The sequence below is a fragment of the Leucopleurus acutus genome, assembly GCF_964270905.1.
Source record: "Leucopleurus acutus genome assembly, chromosome: 18".
Taxonomy (NCBI): Eukaryota; Metazoa; Chordata; class Mammalia; order Artiodactyla; family Delphinidae; genus Leucopleurus; species Leucopleurus acutus.
Window position 1 is genome coordinate 15,323,762 of NC_139160.1, and position 21,288 is coordinate 15,345,049.

The window sequence follows — 21,288 nt, forward strand, 5'->3', positions numbered from 1 at the left end:
GAAAAGGAAAATAAATCCATGAGGTTTGAACCAAAGCACTCCGAAGGCCGCGGCTGTTAACATCGAGCAGCTGTCAGTAATAGACCAAGACACTTCCAGCTGTGCGGGTCTTTGCCTGGGGCACTAGAGAAAATTCCTTTACTCCCGGTGCACAACAGACTCCTGCTTTCTAATAAAATTCCAGAGAACCATAGAACTAGCCTTTAATTCACTGGAAACTAAAAGGACATTTAGAGTTACAGTTTTCATCGGTGGGTGTGCTTTCCGAAATGTCATCGGTGGAGATGGATGTCCTCGCGGAGGGCGGACTGGGAAATGTTTGCGGTTTTGTTTTTACCAGCAATAAGCAAATTTATTTTTCATCACTACCTTTCCAGTACTTTCGCACTCAATTATAACATAAAATTAAAGCCTTGAGCCCCGAGTCCCTGCAAAGCTGATCAGCCTGAAGACTTCAGTCCCTCGTCCTCACTCCGGACACCCTCCGCCCCCGCCCCCGCCCCGCCTGAGGTCGAACTAGAGACGAGCTCACCGAGGGCCTCCGGGAACCGAACGGCAGGAAAGCGACGTGGAGGCCGCGGCTCCCAGCCCTCCCCCCGGCCCCGCCAGCCCCTCCCGCTCCCGGCGCGGCCCCCGGCCCGAGCGCGCCGCCGCACCGCGCCGACTTCCGCTTCCCCGGCAGGCGGGAGACGCCCCGACCCCGGCCCCGACCCCGGCCCCGGCCCCAGCCCCAGCCCCAGCCCCAGCCGCAGCCCCAGCGCAGCCCGTCCCGGCCGCAGGGGGCGCTCCTGAGCCCGCGGGGCGCCTGCCGGCGGCAGTCTGGCGCGGGAGGCGGGGCGGAGGGCCGGCCGGTAGCCCACGTGGGTGTTAAGCGGCCGCCCCCGCCGCCGAGCCAGAGTCGAGAGCTGGCGGCGGAGCGCGAGTAGGACGTGGTCAGTCGGCACGGCGGTGAGCGCAACTCAGCCGGGCGCTCGCGGGCTGCAGGCAACCGGCCGGGAGGAGAGGGAGGGAGAGGGAGAGGGAGCGGTCGGGCGGGCCGGCCGGCCGGCCTCCGCGCCTGGGCGGCGTGACCCTCCCGGGAGGCGGGGTGGAGATCCGGGGTCCCGGGCCCGCCGCGCCGCACACGTGCCCGGGGGCCCGCGGGCGCCGCCTTCCCGCGCTTTGCCTGGGATTCCATGGAGACTCGGGCCCCGCCGCCTCCTGCGCGCAGTGGTCACGTCCCGGGAAAGGTTGCCCTCATTTGCCCGGTCGTAGTGTCACGCCGGCACCGCGCCGGGCAGGGAGGGCGGAGGCGCTTATGAATGGGAGACCCTCGCAGGTTGTTGTGGCAGAGTCAGCGAACGTTTAGGGCCGGGAAGACAACAAAGTTGGAAGTTGTCTCCTTAAGCTGACCCTTGTGCGGATCGGGATCCCGAGCCCCGTAGCAGGAGCTCCCGAGCCAGCTGCTGAGCGGCGAGACTGGTTTGCATCCCAGCGCCCGTGGGCCCCACCAGCTCTGGGCGCTCGGATGGCGGGCGCCAGCTTCGGCCTTGAAGCTGGAATCTTCCCGGAGCAATTCGTGTTACCTAGTGGGGAATGCGGCCTCCTCGGATTCTCCCACACGAGAAGTTAATTTCCCGAAGGAATGAAAAAGATACACGGTCTGCGTTGTTTCTTTTGGAGTTTGACTCCGGTGTAGTTTGAAGGAAGGGTAAAGGGACGCTGAAAGGATTCCGTTTTTCTCTTCCAGTTGGTACGAAGGCTCACGAATCAGTTTAATTAACTCAACTTGATCAGTCTGGCTGCCTCCACGCCCCATTGCCTCCTTCAAGGCAAAGCTACGCGTAATTTGAAACAGATGCCCCTTCTGAGTTAATCTGTTAAGACTGTTAACTGTTCTAATAATTCTGCAAGTGGTTATTTGTAGGAGTTGATGTGTTTGACTTGCCTAAAAGGGTCGAATCTAAAAGGGTTGAATTCGCATTGATGACACAGTACCATCTGCTGTGCCTCTTCTAAGAAAGAAATGTCCACCCCCGCCAAGGGAATGGGCTGCATTGGATGTGACCTGTCTGTGACTCCTTTCCCCCCTTGTCTCCATTTTCCTCTAAAATGCAGGGTTGGGTGTTTTGTTTTCTCTTTTTGGCCAGGTGGGAATACTCTGCTTGATAGAACAGACCCAAAAGGCAAGACTTGAGTTGAATCCTGTCTCTGCCACGGACTTGTTGTATGACCTTGGACAAGTCCTTGTCTTCCTCTGGACTCAGTTTTCCATCTGGAAAAGGAAGAGATTGGGTTAGGACCCTAATATCCTTCTCTAGATACTGGATGGTCACCGTCTTATCAACCTTAGTAATTGGTACTGCCTCTCAAGGTCTATCAGTAACATAAAGTCAGTGTTTTGTACATCTAATTGTATGTCTAATTTTAGTTGCTTTATTAAGTAGTGTTCTTGTGTTGTTGCTGGTTTTAACGTTTTTTGTAAAGATTCTTGGTGTCTAGTCATTGACAACATGCTTCAAGTGGTTAAAAAACTTCTTGGTGGCTAAAATTATTCTCCGCTGCTGATGATTAGGAAGATGTAGGTATTCATTGGTCATCCAGCCTGCCCACCCCCTCCTCTGAGAGGTGTCCAGACTGGGATCACACAGGTCTTCAGTGTGATGGATAAAAAGCATTCCTTGTTATTCAGGCGTTAAGTCAGTGACATAGCTTGAAAATCATACAGAATTGGTTTCTGTATTGGTTATTTTAATATTCTATGTGAATGAAGCAACTCTCGTTTTCTAGTCAATATTAATTAAGTCCATGCCTTGCCAATGGTTGATTTTTGTCTAAAGTAGAGGAGTAGACTCTGGTTTTCCCAAACTTCTAGGCTCCAGCTCAAACCTACTGAATCAACATTTCCAGGAGAGCAGCCCGGTTATTGGAATGTTTAACAAGTGTCCCAGGTGTTCCTTATCAAGCAAATTAGGGGCGCAATTGACCCAGGGGTTGCTTCTCAAAGTATGGTTAATAGCCAGGCATTATCAACTTCACCTGGGAGCAGGTGAAGGCAGGCAGCATTTCTGGTCCCACTTGAAGCCAATCACATCAGAATCGGCCTTTTAACAAGGTCCCCAGGTGATTCGTGTGCACGTTTATGGTTGAGAAGTTCTGGGAGGCCTATGATGATAGGAATGTTTGGTGCTGTGCTTTGTAGTTGTTCTAAGACCTCCTGGTGTGTGTTCACAGTTCATCATCGTATTTGTCCGATGTGGCTGTTTGATTGCCCTCGTATTATAATGATAGTACTTTTATTTTTCACCTTGTATAGACGGGAACCTCCAGCTTTAGGGGCCCAAAGGGCCACCATACCAGTGGCAAGCATTCAGACCCAGGCGTGTGTCACTTGGCCGAGCTCCTAACCCATTTCTTTCCAGAGCTACTGTTTTGTGACCTTCTCTTAGGGTCTCAGGCCACTGTCTGAATTTGGAACAGAACCCAGTGGATTGATGGTTTAACTTAGGCCTCTGAAAAACTGGTTTGATGGGGCTTGGGATGTGCGGTTGGCTTGCTTATTGGCATTCGTTTCTTGAGGGTTTCAGAAGGGTTGGTTGAAGTGCCCTCACCTGTGGCTGTAGCAGTGCTACGTGAGCAAGGTTTCTGGTCTGCCTGCTTTTCATGGGGAGGTGGTGGGCAGGGAGAAGGGGAGGCGGATCACTAAGCTGCTCTGACAGCTCAAGCCCCCTGCTTTGGAGCAAGGTAGAGACAGTTTCCCGGTTCCCTGAAGTTCAAGTCCAGTAGCTAGGCAGCAGGCCTAGAGAAAGGGGGGCTGCAGAGGCCCGACTGATGGTGAACTCTTGCCTCCTTCTAGGAATATGAGGTGCCCATTGTAAGCTCGTGAGAGTTGCCCTCCGCGGAACCCAGCAGAGGAGTGGGCAAACATGAAATCCAATCCTGCCATCCAAGCTGCCATTGACCTTACGGCGGGGGCCGCAGGTAATCCCAGAGAAAACCCCTCCTTTGTTCCTCAAATACCTTCTGCAAGTGAGCTCTGGTGAAGACATTGCCTTTGTAGCTCCAGAAGAGACACGCTTTAACCCTGGAATGAATCCACTTAATACAGGTGTTAATACTGTGTTGCAAACACAGCAGAAGGTAGACTAGTTCCTGCTGTATTAGAGCTATGAGTCAGGGTATGGTGTGGGAGTGTCCCCGGGTGACAGCTGGAACATATCACAGCTCAGAGCTGAAGCCACTCGTCCATTGCCATGTGGCTGGGATATGCAGGATTCCACCCCAAGCCTGGCAGCCTTCAGAGGCCTTAGAGTGCAAAAATAACACTGTGCCATCTCTCCAGGGAAATCCCAGTTACTGTCCTTACAAGTGCTGGGGGAGAGAAAGGATACCCTTAGAAATGTCATTGGTAAATGAGGCTGACTGTTGACTGTGTCTTAAAGCCCTGAAAGGAGGGGCCCCAGGATTGGCCGAGGAGTGGTGGGCGGGGCGAGTGCTGGGGCGGACTCTGGCCCCACTAGGCACCATCGAGTTCTGGGCAGCACCTGCCACCGCAGGCCACTCTTTAGAAAGGTCACCTTTTTTCAGCCTGAGGCAAGTGACAGACTTGGAAGTGCCTGGGTGGTTACTTGGTTCTCCAGATTCCTGGATGATTCTAGGGCTGGAGGAGCGCTGGAATGCCCATACTTCCCAGATGCAGACCCTGGCTTACCCTTGCCTCCCTCACCGATTCTTATATTGGGTCACTGCTCCTTGGAGTGAAGAGGCCAGGGGAGCCGGTTGCCCATTGTCCTTTTATCTGGTGGGACCTCCTGAGTCAACAGATCAAGAGCAGTCAGAGCCGCCTTCTCTCATCCTGTCGTCGTCTTTTTTTTTTAATATTTATTTATTTGGTTGCATCGGGTCTTAGTTGCGGCTCACGGGCTCCTTAGTTGTGGCATGCGAACTCTTAGTTGCAGCGTGTATGTGGGATCTAATTCCCGGACCAGGGATCGAACCCGGGCTCCCTGCGTTGGGCGTGTGGAGTCTTTTTTTTTTTTTTTTTTTTTTTGCGGTATGCGGGCCTGTCACTGTTGCGGCCTCTCCCGCTGCGGAGCACAGGCTCCGGACACGCAGGCTCAGCGGCCATGGCTCACGGGCCCAGCCGCTCCGCGGCATGTGGGATCTTCCCGGACCGGGGCACGAACCTGTGTCCCGTGCATCGGCAGGCGGACTCTCAACCACTGCGCCACCAGGGAAGCCCGGGAGCGTGGAGTCTTAATCACTGTGCCACCAGGGAAGTCCCCTGTCGTCTTCTTAATTGTAAAAAAGAAATCATGGGTTCAGGGAAGATCGAAGTATTTTTCCATGAACCAGAAATCGGCCAAAGTAGGCTCATGAGGAAGTCTGCAGACACTGATAAGTTCAGGCGAGGGCGCTCCCAGGTCAGAGACGACAAGGAGCAGGGGAACCAAGGGCTGCCTGGATTCTGCCCCACGGCCTCTTACGCGCTGAGTGCCTTTGGGTCAGCCCCTCACCCTGCCGTGGAATCAAGCCCCCCAGGCCCTGTGCACCATCCCCGACCCCTTCACCACTCCCCGCTCCCCCAGTGCCATACTGCGGAGGATGCTGACTTTGGCAACAGTGGACCCACTTGCTTGCCCTTGGCATCCTCTTACCCTCCCGTGAATGCCTGGGCTCAGTCTGTGTCTCTGCAATAGAAGGGCATTTTACCCCATGAGGGATGCTCAGCTTTTGGAATTTTATATCCTTCAGTCACTCTATCAAAGATAGACTGTAGGATCTGTTGTGATAGAATTAAAATGCATCTAGGTTGTCAAAATTATGAACCCACTTTAAAAATTCTGACATTCACCTCTTTTGGAATGATTTTTTTTTTTTTTTTTCCTGTGGTACGCGGGCCTCTCGCTGTTGTGACCTCTCCCGTTGCGGAGCACAGGCTCCGGACATGCAGGCTCAGCGGCCATGGCTCACGGGCCCAGCCGCTCCACGGCACGTGGGATCCTCCCGGACCGGGGCACGAACCCGTGTCCCCTGCATCTGCAGGCGGACTCTCAACCACTGCGCCACCAGGGAAGCCCAGAATGATTATTTTTGACACAAGTAGGATCTTATTTTATTCTAGCCCATCAGTACCTGGGAGAGAATAACTCTAATTATGGTAACATCTTATTAAATTATATTCCACTAATTCAGAACTGGGGATAGTGTGGCAAAACAAAGCAGAAATGCGTCATTGCTGTCCTGGAAGAAAGGGACAGTGGTGATAGGATCACGGAGATCACACTTGTGCTTGCTTAGGAGATCAGTTTTCAGACTCTTTGGAAATGGCCATCTACCAATAATTAATTGGGAGTTATTCTTTTTTTTTTTTTTTTTGCGGTACATGGGCCTCTCACTGTTGTGGCCTCTCCCGTTGCGGAGCACAGGCTCTGGACGTGCAGGCTCAGCGGCCATGGCTCACGGGCCCAGCCGCTCCGCGGCATGTGGGATCTTCCCGGACCGGGGCACGAACCCATGTCCTCTGCATCGGCAGGTGGACTCTCAACCACTGCGCCACCAGGGAAGCCCGGGAGTTATTCTTAACAGCCCTCCCTCCATCTCTACTTTCCACAACTTCATTGGAGTAACTGTGTATTATGTCTAAGTTATGAAATTGCATTTCTGAAATATGTAAGCCTTCTCTTCAATTTTGCTGAGGTTTTAGTAACCTCATCCAGTGGCTGTTTCCTGACACAAGCACGGGACGTCCCAGGCCCAAGGGGAGGTGGAAGCATTCACCAGTGACAGACAGTTCCCCAAATGCTGACCCAGTTCAGGGTCTGGAGATATTACAGGGTTTAATAGTTCATTCTTCTCCTTACATTCAGAATTTTTATCGAAGTAATTGAATGCAATTCAATGCTTTTGTCGTATAAAAGCATATAAATATATGATTTATGCTAAACAGGGGTAAGTTTCAATCCATTTCCTATCTGAATACAAATCATTTATTGGTAGAGTCCAAATAAGATGTTTTCCCATAGGGTCAAACATTTAGCTCTTCAGGGACTAATTAGACCTTTTGTTTTCTTTATCTGTGGCCTATTCCTCTGTTATTTCCCTGATAGTCATTAGGACCACTGGGCATCAGGCAAAAGCGTGATTAACACCAGACTCTTCCCTTCCCCTTCCTTTTATGTGGACGCACACACAGACACAGTTAACCGCTATAAATGAGCCACTTGTGGTGTAGCAGCCAGTATGGTAGAGCCTTATCCTAATCCTCACGTTAACCCGATAGGGAATCGAGGCCCGGAGGTCACATCGCTTAGCCAGGATTTCACAGCAGAGTCGGGCTTTGAGCCCAGGTCCCTCTGACCAATGCTTCTGAACACACGTCACACCTTCACATCCGGTGGCTTTGACTGTCAGACACACGTCCTCTCCTCTACCGAGTTGAGCTCCTTCAGGGCTGGAGCGGGGTGCCAGACTCATGAAGGACCCCTAGAAGTTTTATTGGACTGAGCTAGAAGGGTTGGCGGGGGGGAGGAGGTCAAAATGAAGTGACCCAGAGGTAAGCCCTGCGGTGGGCTGCCTGTCCCTCATCTCCATGGGTCCTCGAGGCCGCACTCTACCACGTGGCTGTAGCCTGGTGCTGGACGAGGATTCCTGTCCTGGTTGCAGGGGGCACAGCATGTGTACTCACTGGGCAGCCCTTCGACACCATGAAAGTGAAGATGCAGACGTTCCCGGACCTGTACAGGGGCCTCACCGACTGCTGCCTGAAGACCTACTCCCAGGTGGGCTTCTGGGGCTTCTACAAGGGGACCAGCCCAGCGCTGATTGCCAACATCGCCGAGAACTCCGTCCTCTTCATGTGCTACGGATTCTGCCAGCAGGTGGTACGGAAAGTGGTTGGATTGGAAAAGCAGGCGAAGCTGAGGTGAGTTGAGGTCACTGAGACCTCTTTGAGAAACAACACTTGTGTAGTCAAGCTTTTTATGAGACCTTATGGAGAAGAACATTTCCGTTTTTACAATAATTACTTCCTTTGATTAAGAAGTCATACATTGACATCATAGAAAACTGGGGAAACGCACATGTGTTATGCAAAAGGAGAGTTGCCCATAATCCACCGCGTAGAAACAACCACCCTCACGTTCCTTCCATTCTTCAGGAAGATGCTTTTCTTTCTTTCTTTAAAAAATTATTATTTTTTTATTATTTTTCTTTTTTTAATTGGAGTATAGTTGATTGACAATGTTGTGTTAGTTTCAGGTGTACAGCAAAGTGAATCAGTTATGCATATATATATATATATATATACATTCTTTTTCAGATTCTTTTCCCATAGAGGTTATTACAGAATATTGAGTAGAGTTCCCTGTGCTATACAGTAGGTCCTTGTTGGTTATCTATTTTATTTAGAGTAGTGTGTTTATGTTCATCCCAATCTCCTAATTTATCCCCTCCCCCCATGTTTCCCCTTTGGTAACCTGAAATTTGATTTCGAGATCTGTGAGTCTGTTTCTGTTTTGTAAATAAGCTCACTTGTGCCATTTTTAAAAATTAAATTCCAAATATAAGTGATATCATATGATATTTGGGGAAGATGCTTTTCAAATGCTGCTGTTGGTGCCACTTCTCTGGGCAGAAGTGCAGAACTTAAACCATAGATGCAACTTGTGACCCGAGTTTTGGGTTCCACGTCATCAGCAGAATGCAGGGTATTGGAAGAGCCAAATAGGTTTGAGGAAGAACTTGGAATTTTAGGAAGGGTCAGAGCATCTGAGAAGATGCAGGTGAACCTACTCTTTCATTGGTCGAGTCTGCCCCAAACATCAGACTTGGGTGTGTATTTGGTCATCCCTTGGGTATTTATTATACCGAGACTAAAAGGAATTCGGAAACCACTGGGATGTTTAGCCTTTACTCCTTTGAACATTGATTTATTGTATAAGTTTTCACTCTTTTTAAAAAAAATTATTTATTTTTGGCTGCATTGGGTCTTTGTTGCTGCATGCGGGCTTTCTCTAGTTGCGGCGAGTGGGGGCTACTCTTCGTTGCGGTGCGCAGGCTTCTCATTGTGGTGGCTTCTCGTTGCAGAGCACAGGCTCTAGGCGTGTGGGCTTCAGTAGTTGTAGCATGCAGGCTCAGTAGTTGTGGCTCACGGGCTCTAGTGCGCAGACTCAGTAGTTGTGGCACACGGGCTTAGTTGCTCCGTGGCATGTGGGATCTTCCCCGACCAGGGCTCAAACCCGTGTCCCCTGCATTGGCAGGTGGATGCTTAACCACTGTGCCATCAGGAAAGTCCCCATTGATTTTCTTTTAAATCATTTAAAATTGTTATCAGCTTCGTGGTTGCAGAGGGCAGTCTTGCCTGTTGTTTTGGTGGGAATTCAAGACCCTATTGCAAATACAGGTCCCACATGGCTAAAGTAGGTTCCTTTTGTACTGAAGTCTTTGGGGGTGCCTGGAGATGTGCCCATTTATAGCAGGCATCCCATCTTGATAGATGGAACTTGTTTTTTAAAGGCTTGGGACTAGATGAGATCCCCCAGGGAGACAGTGCTTATAGGACTGAGCACAGATCCTAGGACCCTCCAGCAGGGAGGGGTCAGGAAAAAGAGGAAGTAAAGAAATAAGCAGAAGATAAACCAGGAGAATGTGGTGTCCCGTGGTAGAGACAGACACAAAGGGCACTGCAGTGACTGCAGCTCTTTGCACTGGAGCGAGAGACTTCCTAGCTGAGGAGACCTGGAGTTGAGGTCTCCTTCAGCATCCTCGGAGAAGGACAGGGAAATGGAGCAACCACAGGAGATTCTGGAGCAGGTTCTGCAGTGAAGAACGCTTCCTCTTTCACTCGGCCTAACCCAGCACCCACGTCTTTTTTGAACGTGGGGGACAGGAGGGGGGCTGCAGCTTTTTCATCCTGCAGAACAGTGGTTGCTCATTACCAGTGAGCAAATGCTGCCTGAGAGCTTACGAAGCTCTGACATGCGTGTCGTGCTTTCTTAGCCCTCACCGTGGTCCTGCGCGAGGATCCAGGCAGGTGATGGTATCCGTTTTATAGATGGGGAAACTCTGGTACAGATACTGACGCGCTGAAGATCACTGGGCTAATAAGTGACAGAGCCGGGACTGCAGCCCGTGTCTTCTGCACCCCCAATCCGGCATTCTTCCCTCAAGACCACAGGCGGGGCTCTGGAGTACTTCGTAGGGGTCAGGTCTAGAGAAAACATTAATAATTACACAGAAGTAGGGAAAGGAACTGCTTGTGATCACCTGTTATGAATTTCTGCAGTGATACAGTAAATATTCTCGGTTTGAACACTCCCTGAGTAGCGCTCTCTTTTCACCTTTGGCTGGACGGGCTCTGACACAGCAGGGGTGTTTAGGAACATGTTTGTTGAGTGGGTGACAAAACAGTTGATTCCTACAAAATCCCATCCTATGCCGACTGCCATTTGAGATCCAGTTCTAAACGTTTCTACTATAGGCACAGCCTGGGGCCCAAGTCCCTCATCTCATGCACTGGTAGGTGAAAGCATTTATTAGAAAGCCAAAGTCCACTGCAGATCTGACTTGGCCCTGGGTTGCCCTGTATCAGCATGCTTGGGGTTCGTTCAGGCATTACCGCCTCTTGGATGAAACAGCTGTCCGTATCTGTCGATACCACCTTTGTTCCAGCGAGACTGGCAAACCCTGGTCAATGACCTTGATTGACTACGGCCTGTCAGCAGGTTGACAGAGAGTCCCAGAGGGAGGCCAAGTATGGATCTGCAGACTGGCCAAGAGACAAACCCTTTAAGCTTTGGTTTTGACAAACAATTTAAGTAGGAGTGAAGGGGGAAGGATGGAGGGGATGGCGTCGGGCACTTCCCACCCCTAGAAAAAGCCGCGTGCCGGTACAGTTGTGGAGCTGGCTCTCCTAGTGACCGTCTGACGCATCATTCTTTAAAATCGAAAGGAAGGCCACACTGCAGGCAGTGTCTTCCTCCTGAAAGCAGGCCTGCTCCAAGCCAGCTCTTCTGAGGCCCGGCTGTGTAACAGGCCGGCTCAGCCCTGGGCACCCACTTCACATCCACCAGAGGCACCAAGGCCAGACCACCAGGGATAGGAAATCGGGACTGGGATGGTAGGCAGCCCTTGGCTCTATGCAGGCACATGTCAGATATTTGAGGTTCGGTTCCAGACCATCTTGCAAATTTTTTGGTTTCCCAGTGCATATAAAGCTATGTTCACACTATACTGTAGTCTGTGCAATAGTGTTATGTCCCAAAAAGAATGTACCTACCTTAATTTAAAAATACTTTATTGCTAAAAAAAATGCTAACCATCCTCTTGACAACTCAGGGTTGCCACAAACCTTCAACTTTGTTATAAAGCAGAAACTACCACACCATTGTAAAGCAATTGTACTCCAATAAAGGTGTTTTAAAAAAAAAAGAAAAAAATTTTAAAAATGCAGTATCTTCAAAGAGTAATAAAGCGAAGTGCAATAAAACAAGGTTTGCCTATAGTAACGTTTGACCTCAGTTTCTATAACTATTAGTTCATTGTAACTTTTTTTATGGTTTCAAAACACTTTTTCTAAAACATTTAAAATTTTTTTATTTTATATTGGAATATAGTTGATTTACAATGTTGTGTTTCAGGTGTACAGCTAAGTGATTCAGTTATACATATATCCATTCTTTATCAGATTATTTTCCCATATAGGTTATTAAAGAATATTGAGTAGAGTTCCCTGTGCTATTCAGTACATCCTTGTTGATTATCTATTTTATATATATGTTAATCCCAAACTCCTGATTTATCCCCCCCCCACCATGTTTCCCCTTTGGAAACTATAAGTTCTCAAAGTCTGTGAGTCTGTTTCTGTTTTGTAAATAAGTTCATTTGTATCATTTTTTTTAAGATTCCACATATAAGTGATATCATATGATATTTGTCTTTCTCTGTCTGACTTACTTCACTTAGTATGATAATCTCTAGGTCCCTCTGTGTTGCTGCAAATGGCATTATTTCATTCTTTTTTATGGCTGAGTAATATTCCATTGTATATATGTACCACATCTTCTTTATCCATTCCTCTGTTGATGGATGTTTAGGTTGCTTCCATGTCTTGGCTATTGTAAATAGTGCTGCTGTGAACATTGGGGTGCATGTATCTTTCTGATTTGGTTTTCTCTGGATATATGCCCAGGAGTGGAATTGCTAGATCATATGGTAATTCTGTTTTTAGTTTTTTAAGGAACCTCCATACTGTTCTCCATAGTGGCTGTATCAATTTACATTCCCACCAGCAGTGCAGGAGGATTCCCTTTTCTCCACACCCTCTCCAGCATTTATTGTTTGTAAGCTTTTTGGTGATGGCCATTATGACTGGTGTGAGGTGATACCTCATTTTAGTTTTGATTTGCATTTCTTTAGTAATTAGTGATGTTAAGCATCTTTTCATGTGGTTTTTGGCCATCTGTATGTATTCTTTGGAGAAATGTCTATTTAGATCTTCTGTCCATTTTTTTTATTGGGTGGTTGTTTTTTTGATATAGAGCTGCATGAGGTGTTTGTATATTTTGGAGATTAACCCTTGTCAGTCACTTCATTTACAAATATTTTCTCCCATTTTGTAGGTTGTATTTTTGTTTTGTTTATGGTTTCCTTTGCTGTGCAAGAGCTTTTAAGTTTAATTAGGTCCCATCTGTTTATTTTTGTTTTTATTTTCATTACTCCAGGAATAGATCCAAAAAGATATTGCTGTGATTTATGTCAGAGTGTTCTGCCTATGTTTTCCTCTAAGAGTTTTATTATTTTTTTAAAGATTTATTTATTATTTTATTTTTGGCTGTATTGGGTCTTAGTTGCGACATGTGGGATCTCTCGTTGCAGTGCAAGGGCTCTTCCTTGTGTTGTGCAGACTTCTCTCTAGTTGTGGCACGCAGGCTCCAGAGCATGTGGGCTCTGTAGTTTGTGGCACACAGGCTCTAGTTGAGGCACACGAGCTCAGTAGTTGTGGCGTGCGGGCTTAGCTGCCCTGTGGCATGTGGGATCTTAGTTCCCTGACCAGGGGTTGAACCCACGCCCCCTGCTTTGTAAGGTGGATTTTTTACCACTGGACCACTGCGCAAGTCCCCTCTAAGAGTTTTATGGTATCTGGCCTTACATTTAGGTCTTTAATCCATTTTGAGTTTATTTTTGTGTATGGTGTTAGAGAATGTTCAAATTTCATTCTTTCACATGTAGTTGTCCAGTTTTCCCAGCACCATTTATTGAAGAGCCTTTCTTTTCTCCATTGTTTATTCTTGCCTCCTTTGTCATGGATTAACTGAGCATAGGTGTGTGGGTTTATTTCTGGGATTTCTTTCCTGTTCCATTGATCTATATTTCTGTTTTTGTGCCAGTACCATACTGTTATGATTACTGTAGCTTTGTAGTATAGTGTGAAGTCAGGGAGTCTGATTCCTCCAGCTCCTTTTTTCTTTCTCAGGATTGCTTTGGCTATTTGAGGTCTTTTGTGTTTCCAGACAGATGAAAAAATTTTTTGTTCCAGTTCTGTGAAAAATGCCATTGGTAGTTTGATAGGGACTGCATTGAATCTATAGATTGCCTTGGGTAGAATGTCATTTTGACAATATTCTTCCAATCCAAGAGCATAGTATATATATATATATATTTTTTGTGACCGTGCCACATGGCTTGTGGGATCTTAGTTCCCCAACAAGGTATTGAACCTAGGCCCTCTGCAGTGAAAGCATGGAGTCCTAAACACTGGACTGCAGCGGAATTCCCCTGTTTATGTCATCTTTGATTTCTTTCATCAGTGTCTTATAGTTTTCAGAGTACAGGTTTTCTGCCTACTCAGGTAGGCTTATTCCTGGGTATTTTATTCTTTTTGATGTGATGGTAAATGGGATTGTTTCCTTAATTTCTCTTTTTGATCTTTTGTAGTAAGTACATAGGAATGCAAGAGATTTCTGAGTAGTAATTTTGTATCCTGCAACTTTACTGAATTCATTGATGAGTTCTAGTAGTTTCTTGGTAGCATGTTCAGGATTTTCTATGTTTAGTGTCATGCCATCTGCAGACAGTGATGGCTTTACTTCTATTCCAATTTCGATTCCTTTTATTTCTTTTCTTCTTTGATTGCCATGGCTAGGACTTCCAAAACTATGTTGAATAAAAGTGGCCAGAGTGGACATCCTTGTCTCATTCCTCATCTTAGAGGAAATGCTTTTCAGCTTTTCACCATTAAGAATGATGTTAACTGTGGGTTTGTCCTATATGGCCTTTATTATGTTGAGCTAAGTTCCCTCTGTGCCCACTTTCTGGAGAGTTTTTATCATAAATGGGTGTTGAATTTTGTCAAAAGCTTTTCCTGAATCTATTGTTGATCGTATGGTTTTTATTCTTCAGTTTGTTAATGTGGTCTATCACACTGATTGATTTGTGGATATTGAAGAATCCTTGCATCCCTGGGATGAATCCCACTTGATCATGGTGTATGACCCTTTTAATGTATTGTTGGATTCAGTTTGCTAGTATTTTGTTGAGGATTTTTGCATCTGTGTTCATCAGTGATATTGGCCTGTAATTTTCCTTTTTTGTTATATCTTTGTCTGGTTTTGGTATCAGGGTGATGGTGGCCTCATAGAATGAGTTTGGGAGTGTTCCTTCCTCTGAAAGTTTTTGGAATAGTTTCAGAAGGATAGGTGTTAACTCTTCTCTAAATGTTTGATAGAATTCGCCTGTGAAGCCATCTGGTCCTGGACTTTTGTTTGTTGGGAGTTTTTTAATCACAGTTTCAATTTCATTAGTTGTGATTGGTCTGTTCATATTTTCTGTTTCTTCCTTGTTCAGTCTTACAAGATTGTACCTTTCTAAGAATTGGTCTGTTTCTTCTAGGTTGTCCATTTTATTGGCATATAGTTGCTTGTAGTAGTCTCTTAGGATCCTTTGTATTTCTGTGGTGTCGGTTATAACTTTTTTCATTTCTAGTGTTATTGATTTGAGCCCTCTCCCTTTTTTTCTTGATGAATCTGGCTAAAGCTTTATGAATTTTGCTTATCTTTTCAAAGAACCAGCTTTTACTTTCATTGATCTTTTCTATTGTTTCCTTCATCTCTATTTCATTTATTTCTGCTCTGATCTTTTTTTTTTTTTTTTTGCTGTACGCAGGCCTCTCACTGTTGTGGCCTCTCCCTTTGCCGAGCACAGGCTCCGGACGCGCAGGCTCAGCGGCCATGGCTCACGGGCCCAGCCGCTCCACGGCATGTGGGATCTTCCCGGACCGGGGCATGAACCTGTTTCCCCTGCATTGGCAGGCAGACTCAACCACTGCGCCACCAGGGAAGCCCTTTGCTCTGATCTTTATGATTTCTTTCCTTCCACTAACTTTGGGTTTTGTTCTTTCTCTAGTTGCCTTAGGTGTAAGGTTAGGTTGTTTGAGATTTTTCTTTTTGTTTCCTGAGGTAAGATTGTATTGCTATAAACTTCCCTCTTAGAAGTGCTTTTGCTGCATCCCATAGGTTTTGGACTGTAGTGTTTCTGTTGTCATTTGTGTCTAGGTATTTTTTTAGTTCCTCTTTGATTTCTTCAGTGATCCATTGGTTGTTTAGTAATACTGTTTAGCCTCCATGTATTTGTGTTTCTTACAGTTTTTTTTCCTGTGATTGACTTCCAATCTCATAGTATTGTGGTTGGAAAAGATGCTTGATATGATTTCAGTTTTCTCAAATTTACCAAGGCTTGCTTTGTGGCCTAGCATGTGGTCTATCCTGGAGAATGCTCCATGTGCACTTGAGAAGAATGTGTATTCTGCTGCTTTCTGATGGAATGTTCTACAAATACCAATTAAGTCCATCTGGTCTAATATGTCATTTAAGGCCTGTGTTTCCTTATTGATTTTCTGTCTGGATGATCTGTCCATTGGTGTGAGTGGGGTGGTTTATTGTAACTTTAGGACACTTGAATGTGATAGGTCTGTTCGGCTTCTCTGCTCACAGATGGAAGAGAAATCGTGAGGGGACCTCGCCACCTGGGCAGGCTGCCTAGGGGGTTACCTTTGGGGGCTCCTGGAGGTCTGTGAGTTCTGGTCGTCCAGTGACAGCCGGATGCTGGCAGTTAACAGGCGAGTGTCACAGCTAGTTGTTGCTGTGAGCAGCTCAGTCCTTTCTGTGCAACTAAAGATCGTCCCCGTAGGTGCCAGCGGTGCTCTTGTGACAGAACGTCCTCCCAAGGCTTGGAGGGGGTCTCCTTTGCTGACCCCCGTGAACTCTCAGGAGTCTTCCTGGCGGTTTGTTTCTTGTACTTTCCCCCGTATTCTTTCCGGTTTCACTCCCCTGCTGGTGACTGAGGCTGGTGGTACTGAGCCCATGTGAGATGAAGTGAATTCTTGCATTTTTGTACTATGTGCATTCATTTTCCATTTATATCTCCAGCTTCGCCATTTGCCCTACAACCGTCGAGCTTGCTGACTCACACTGGCAGCACCACTGGCCCACCTCGTGCCCTCTGTGCAGCTGAGGTCCGGGAGGTCATCAGCTGAACTGGGAAATCTTTTTTCAATGAGCAACATTTTGGTTAAAAATGTATCCTGGGTTTTCATCTGTAGCAGTTACATTACACTTGTGGTTGTTCTGGGCTGAATCCAGAGGCATGTAGGGATGGCCTCGAAACCTGTTTTTATTTAAAGCTCAGTGGCAAACACACTGAAGTATTAATAGTGTGTGTGTTGGGGTGGTGGGACCATAGGGAATTTTTTCCCCCACATTGTTTGGTTTGGCTTGGTTTTTCTGTGTCACTTCTGTCTTAGTTCTGGCTCTGCTAGAACAAAATACCCCAGGCTGGGTGGTTTAAACAACAAAACTTTGTTTCTCATAGCTCTGGAGGCTGGAAAGTCCAAGAACAAGATGCCGGCTGATTCAGTGTCTGGTGAAGGTCCTCTTGCTGGTTTGCAGAGGGACAGCTGGCTGTGTTCTCACATGGTGGAGAGAGCGCCAGCCAGCTCTCTGGTCTCTTCTTACAGGGACACCAATCTCATCAAGAGGATTGCACCCTCCTGACCTCATCTAAACCTAACTACCTCCCAAAGGCCTTCCTCCAAATACCATCACATTGGGGGTTATGGCTTCAACTTAGGAATCTGGGGGTGAGGGGCACAAACGTCCAGCCCACAGAGCTATGCCTAATAAAAGGAACACGGGCTTGCAATTAGGCAGACCTGGGTTTGAAACCTAGCGTTGCCGCTTAGCAGCTGTGTGACTCTGAGCACAGTTCGTGGCATCTCTAAGCGTCATTTTCCCCATATGAAAATTGGGGTACTGCTGTCACCCTCACAGGGTCATGGGCTCCTCAGAGGAAGCAGCAGGTGCCTCGTGGGCACTGAGGAAGTCTTCTTCTCCCCTCAAGCTTGCTCTCCTTTACCACCAGTGTTTCGGCATGCTGAGACCGAGCGAATGAATAATGGGTGGGTAACGCCTCCTGTGCTTGCGTCCTTCCAGTGATCTGCAGAATGCAGCTGCTGGTTCCTTTGCCTCTGCCTTTGCTGCCCTGGTCCTCTGCCCCACCGAGCTCGTGAAGTGCCGACTGCAGACCATGTATGAAATGGAGATGTCGGGAAAGATAGCCAAAAGCCAGAAGTAAGTGCTGCTTGGGCACAAACTTGGGGTCTTGTTGCCTTGGTGTATCCAGTATTTTTAAATTTTTAAATTTTTTTAAATTTAAATTTTATGTTGTACTAAAATTAAGTGGCAGAGAAACAGTTTATCTAGTCCAAACACCCCTCTCCACCACCACTCTGAGGATAATTTTCTGAACACACTGTCTGTGGTGGTTGGAATCACCATCCACCCCACAGAATGTTGTAGGCAAGTATTTAATATCCCAAAAGTGGAGAAGCAGGGGCGTACACCCCTTTTGGCCTGTGGAGTGTATAAGGCATGACCCCCAACTCTACTGGGAGGCACGTAGCAGCGGCTTTGGAATCGAGGGCTGGGCTTTTCCTAGCTGCCAGTTTGGATTCTGGGCTGAGTATTTGCTCACTCCCCAGTCTCCCCAGCACATGGGCGCTCAGGCTGATCATCCCAGATTCTAGCAGTGACTTCCTTACCTCCTCCTGAATCCTTCAAGTGCACCTACAAACCAGCCAGCTTCTGAAAACATTCACACAAACCCTCGTAAGCATAGCAGGTCTTCAGTGATCCAGTCACTCTCCAACTCTGTCTTGAAAACAGATTCTAGTTACCCTGTGAGTGTATGTATCATATAGAATCCGATTTATTATATATTTGAACTGAAAATCAGTTTATTATCCTTGTTAATCTCAAAACTTGCTTATTTATCTAAGCTAAAGGTTTGCTCGTGGTTGTTGCTGAAGTTAACTCAAAGCCGGTAAATCTCCTGGGAAAAACCATTAGGTAAACTGACCATTTTTAGAGTCATCACTTTCCATCCAGTGAGGATGGGGTTCATAATAGCGCCCTATTTCCTGCACCTGTGAGATTCATTACAACCAATTCAAATCAATTATTCATAGCCTAGAAGTTCAAAACTTTAAGTCTTTAATGCTTTTTTATTGAGATACAGTGTACACACAGTAACAGGAACACACCCAGAAATCACAGGAAATCCTAGGTGTGCAGTTCCACAAGTAGTGACAAAATGAACATGCCTTTGTAAACTGGTACCTAGATAAAGAAACAGATCATGAACAGCACCCAGAAAGTTGCCCTTGGGTCCCTTAAAAGTCGTTTAAAGTATTTTTAAAGAAAGCAATTGTTAGATCCAAAGGACTTAGGTAGACGGACACCCTGTACAAAAGTAAATATTGGCTAACTGTATTTTAGGTATAGCAGTGCCCAAGCCTGGGATTTGGTAGCTTGGGGTTAAGACCTGGGTTGGAAGCAGGCTAAGTGTGTGGAGTGGGATGACTTTGTTACTTCTTCATTGTATCGATAGAAGGAGGGGGCACTGCAGGCAGGGCCTGGCTAGGGGGTAATGCCTGGGAAGGAAGATCATCAATAAAAGCAGGTGGCCTTTGTTCCCTGGGGGCCTGACCCTCCCCTGACCCAAGCCAGGTCACCTGCTGAGAACAAAGTGAGGCGTGAGGGGCTGGCTAGGCCGACAGGTGTGGTTTGTGGTGCTTCTCCTCCCAGGGATAGGCCTGCCCCGCTCCACCACCAGGAAGAGGAGCCTGCACGGAAAGTGCCCGTGTTCTGGCTGCCGCAGGCTCTGATCCGCTTCAAGTAAAATATGTTTACACACCGACCTCGCTAAGAACTAAACACTGGGCGCATCTAGAGCCTTACGGGAGCTATAGCTCAGCTCTGAGAATTTCTTTTGTCTTGCCTTGAAGTAACACTTAAGGCTTGTTGCTCCACTGCCCTGGATGAATGCAAAACAGAACAAACCCTACACACCTGAACCAGTTCCCTCAAAATACACAAGCTCAAAAGAAAGGCTGAGGAGATAGGAATCAAGGCAGGTAAGGGACTGGGCACGCACAGTGCCATTTTATTTGCTCTGAGTTTGGACAATCTCCTTGTAATTTCACTTACTTACTATTGAAAAAATGGGTATTGGCTCTTTTAGATCTTTGATAACGATTTCTAGAAATGTATGCATTCGTTGTCATAAAATATCTTTACACAGACTAGTTCAAGTAATAAAACTTGTTACAAAATAATTGTAAACCTGTCTTTCTCGGAGATATTTCCTTCCCACAAAAACCTTTTATTGCTGGAATTCTGGTTCCTCTGTTTATAAAATGAGCTACTTCCTTGTTGGAGCTCCATCAGGTCTGCTAGTTGGGTGTGAATGCTGTTCTTATCTGTCACCCCGTGTGTCCCTCCAGCACAGTTTGGTCTGTCGTGAAGAGTATCCTTAGGAAGGACGGCCCCTTGGGCTTCTACCATGGACTCTCGAGCACTTTACTTCGAGAAGTACCGGGCTACTTCTTCTTCTTCGGTGGCTATGAGCTGAGCCGATCGTTTTTTGCATCGGGGAGATCAAAAGATGAACTAGGTAAGTGTGTTGGCAGGGACAGCAGGTGGACTCGACGGTGTCTGCTTCCCAGTGGGGTAGTCTCGGTGGCTTCTGTGCATTTCGCCCCTTGTGGGGGTTCCGCTTGGCACTGGGAGTTTCTGGATGCTGGGGAGTACCGTGCAGCGGGTAACAGTGAGCACCATCCTCCAGCCTTGGTAACTTCCTCAGGGCAGAGGCTGCAGCAGGACATCCCCAACTTTTTTATTTTTAACATCTTTATTGGAGTATAATTGATTTACAATGGTGTGTTAGTTTCTGCCGTATAACAAAGTGAATCAGCTATATGTATACATATATCCCCATATCTCCTCCCTCTTGCATCACCCTCCCACCCTCCCTATCCCACCCCTCTAGGTGGACACAAAACACCAAGCTGATCTCCCTGTGCTATGCGGCTGCTTCCCACTAGCCATCTATTTTACATGTGGTAGTGTATATATGTCCATGCCACTCTCTCACTTCGTCCCAGCTTATCCTTCCCCCTCCCTGTGTCCTCAAGTCCATTCTCTATGTCTGCATCTTTTTTTTTTTTTAACATCTTTATTGGGGTATAATTGCTTTACAATGGTGTGTTAGTTTCTGCTTTATAACAAAGTGAATCAGTCATACATAAACATATGTTCCCATATGTCCTCCCTCTTGCGTCTCCCTCCCTCCCACCCTCCCCATCCCACCCCTCCAGGCTGTCACAAAGCACCAAGCCAATATCCCTGTGCCATGCGGCTGCTTCCCACTAGCTATCTACCTTACTACGTTTGTTAGTGTGTACGTGTCCATGACTCCCCCCGCCCTGTCACAGCTCACCCTTCCCCCTCCCCATAACCCCAAGTCCGTTCTCTAGGAGGTCTGCGTCTCTATTCCTGCCTTACCCGTAGGTTCTTCATGACATTTTTTTTTTTCTTAAATTCCATATATAGTGTTAGCATACAGTACCTGTCTTTTTCTTTCTGACTTACTTCACTCTGTATGACAGACTCTAGGTCTATCCACCTCATTACAAATAGCTCAATTTCGTTTCTTTTTATGGCTGAGTAATATTCCATTGTATATATGTGCCACATCTTCTTTATCCATTCATCCGATGATGGGCACTTAGGTTGTTTCCATCTCCGGGCTATTGTAAATAGAGCTGCAATGAACATTTTTTGGTACATGACTCTTTTTGAATTTTGGTTTTCTCAGGGTATATGCCCAGTAGTGGGATTGCTGGGTCATATGGTAGTTCTATTTGTAGTTTTTTAAGGAACCTCCATACTGTTCTCCATAGTGGCTGAACCAATT

The 21,288-nt window shown here is 46.9% G+C and overlaps 1 protein-coding gene across 2 annotated transcripts in view; it reads left to right on the forward strand.

Moving 5' to 3' along the window:
• The first annotated feature begins 861 nt into the window (after nucleotides 1–861).
• The window catches only part of SLC25A15 (solute carrier family 25 member 15), a 43,477-nt gene continuing 23,050 nt past the window's right edge, over nucleotides 862–21,288 (forward strand). The window contains exons 1-5 of one of the 2 annotated variants that reach the window (XM_082859551.1): nucleotides 862–948; nucleotides 3,836–3,960; nucleotides 7,645–7,903; nucleotides 17,466–17,603; nucleotides 19,817–19,986. In XM_082859551.1, coding sequence (XP_082715677.1) covers nucleotides 3,906–3,960; nucleotides 7,645–7,903; nucleotides 17,466–17,603; nucleotides 19,817–19,986 — 622 coding nt within the window. In that variant the 5' untranslated portion in view covers nucleotides 862–948; nucleotides 3,836–3,905. Of the gene's footprint in view, nucleotides 949–1,016; nucleotides 2,275–3,835; nucleotides 3,961–7,644; nucleotides 7,904–17,465; nucleotides 17,604–19,816; nucleotides 19,987–21,288 lie in introns of those variants that run through there. The other variant, XM_082859552.1, reaches the window with a different exon arrangement.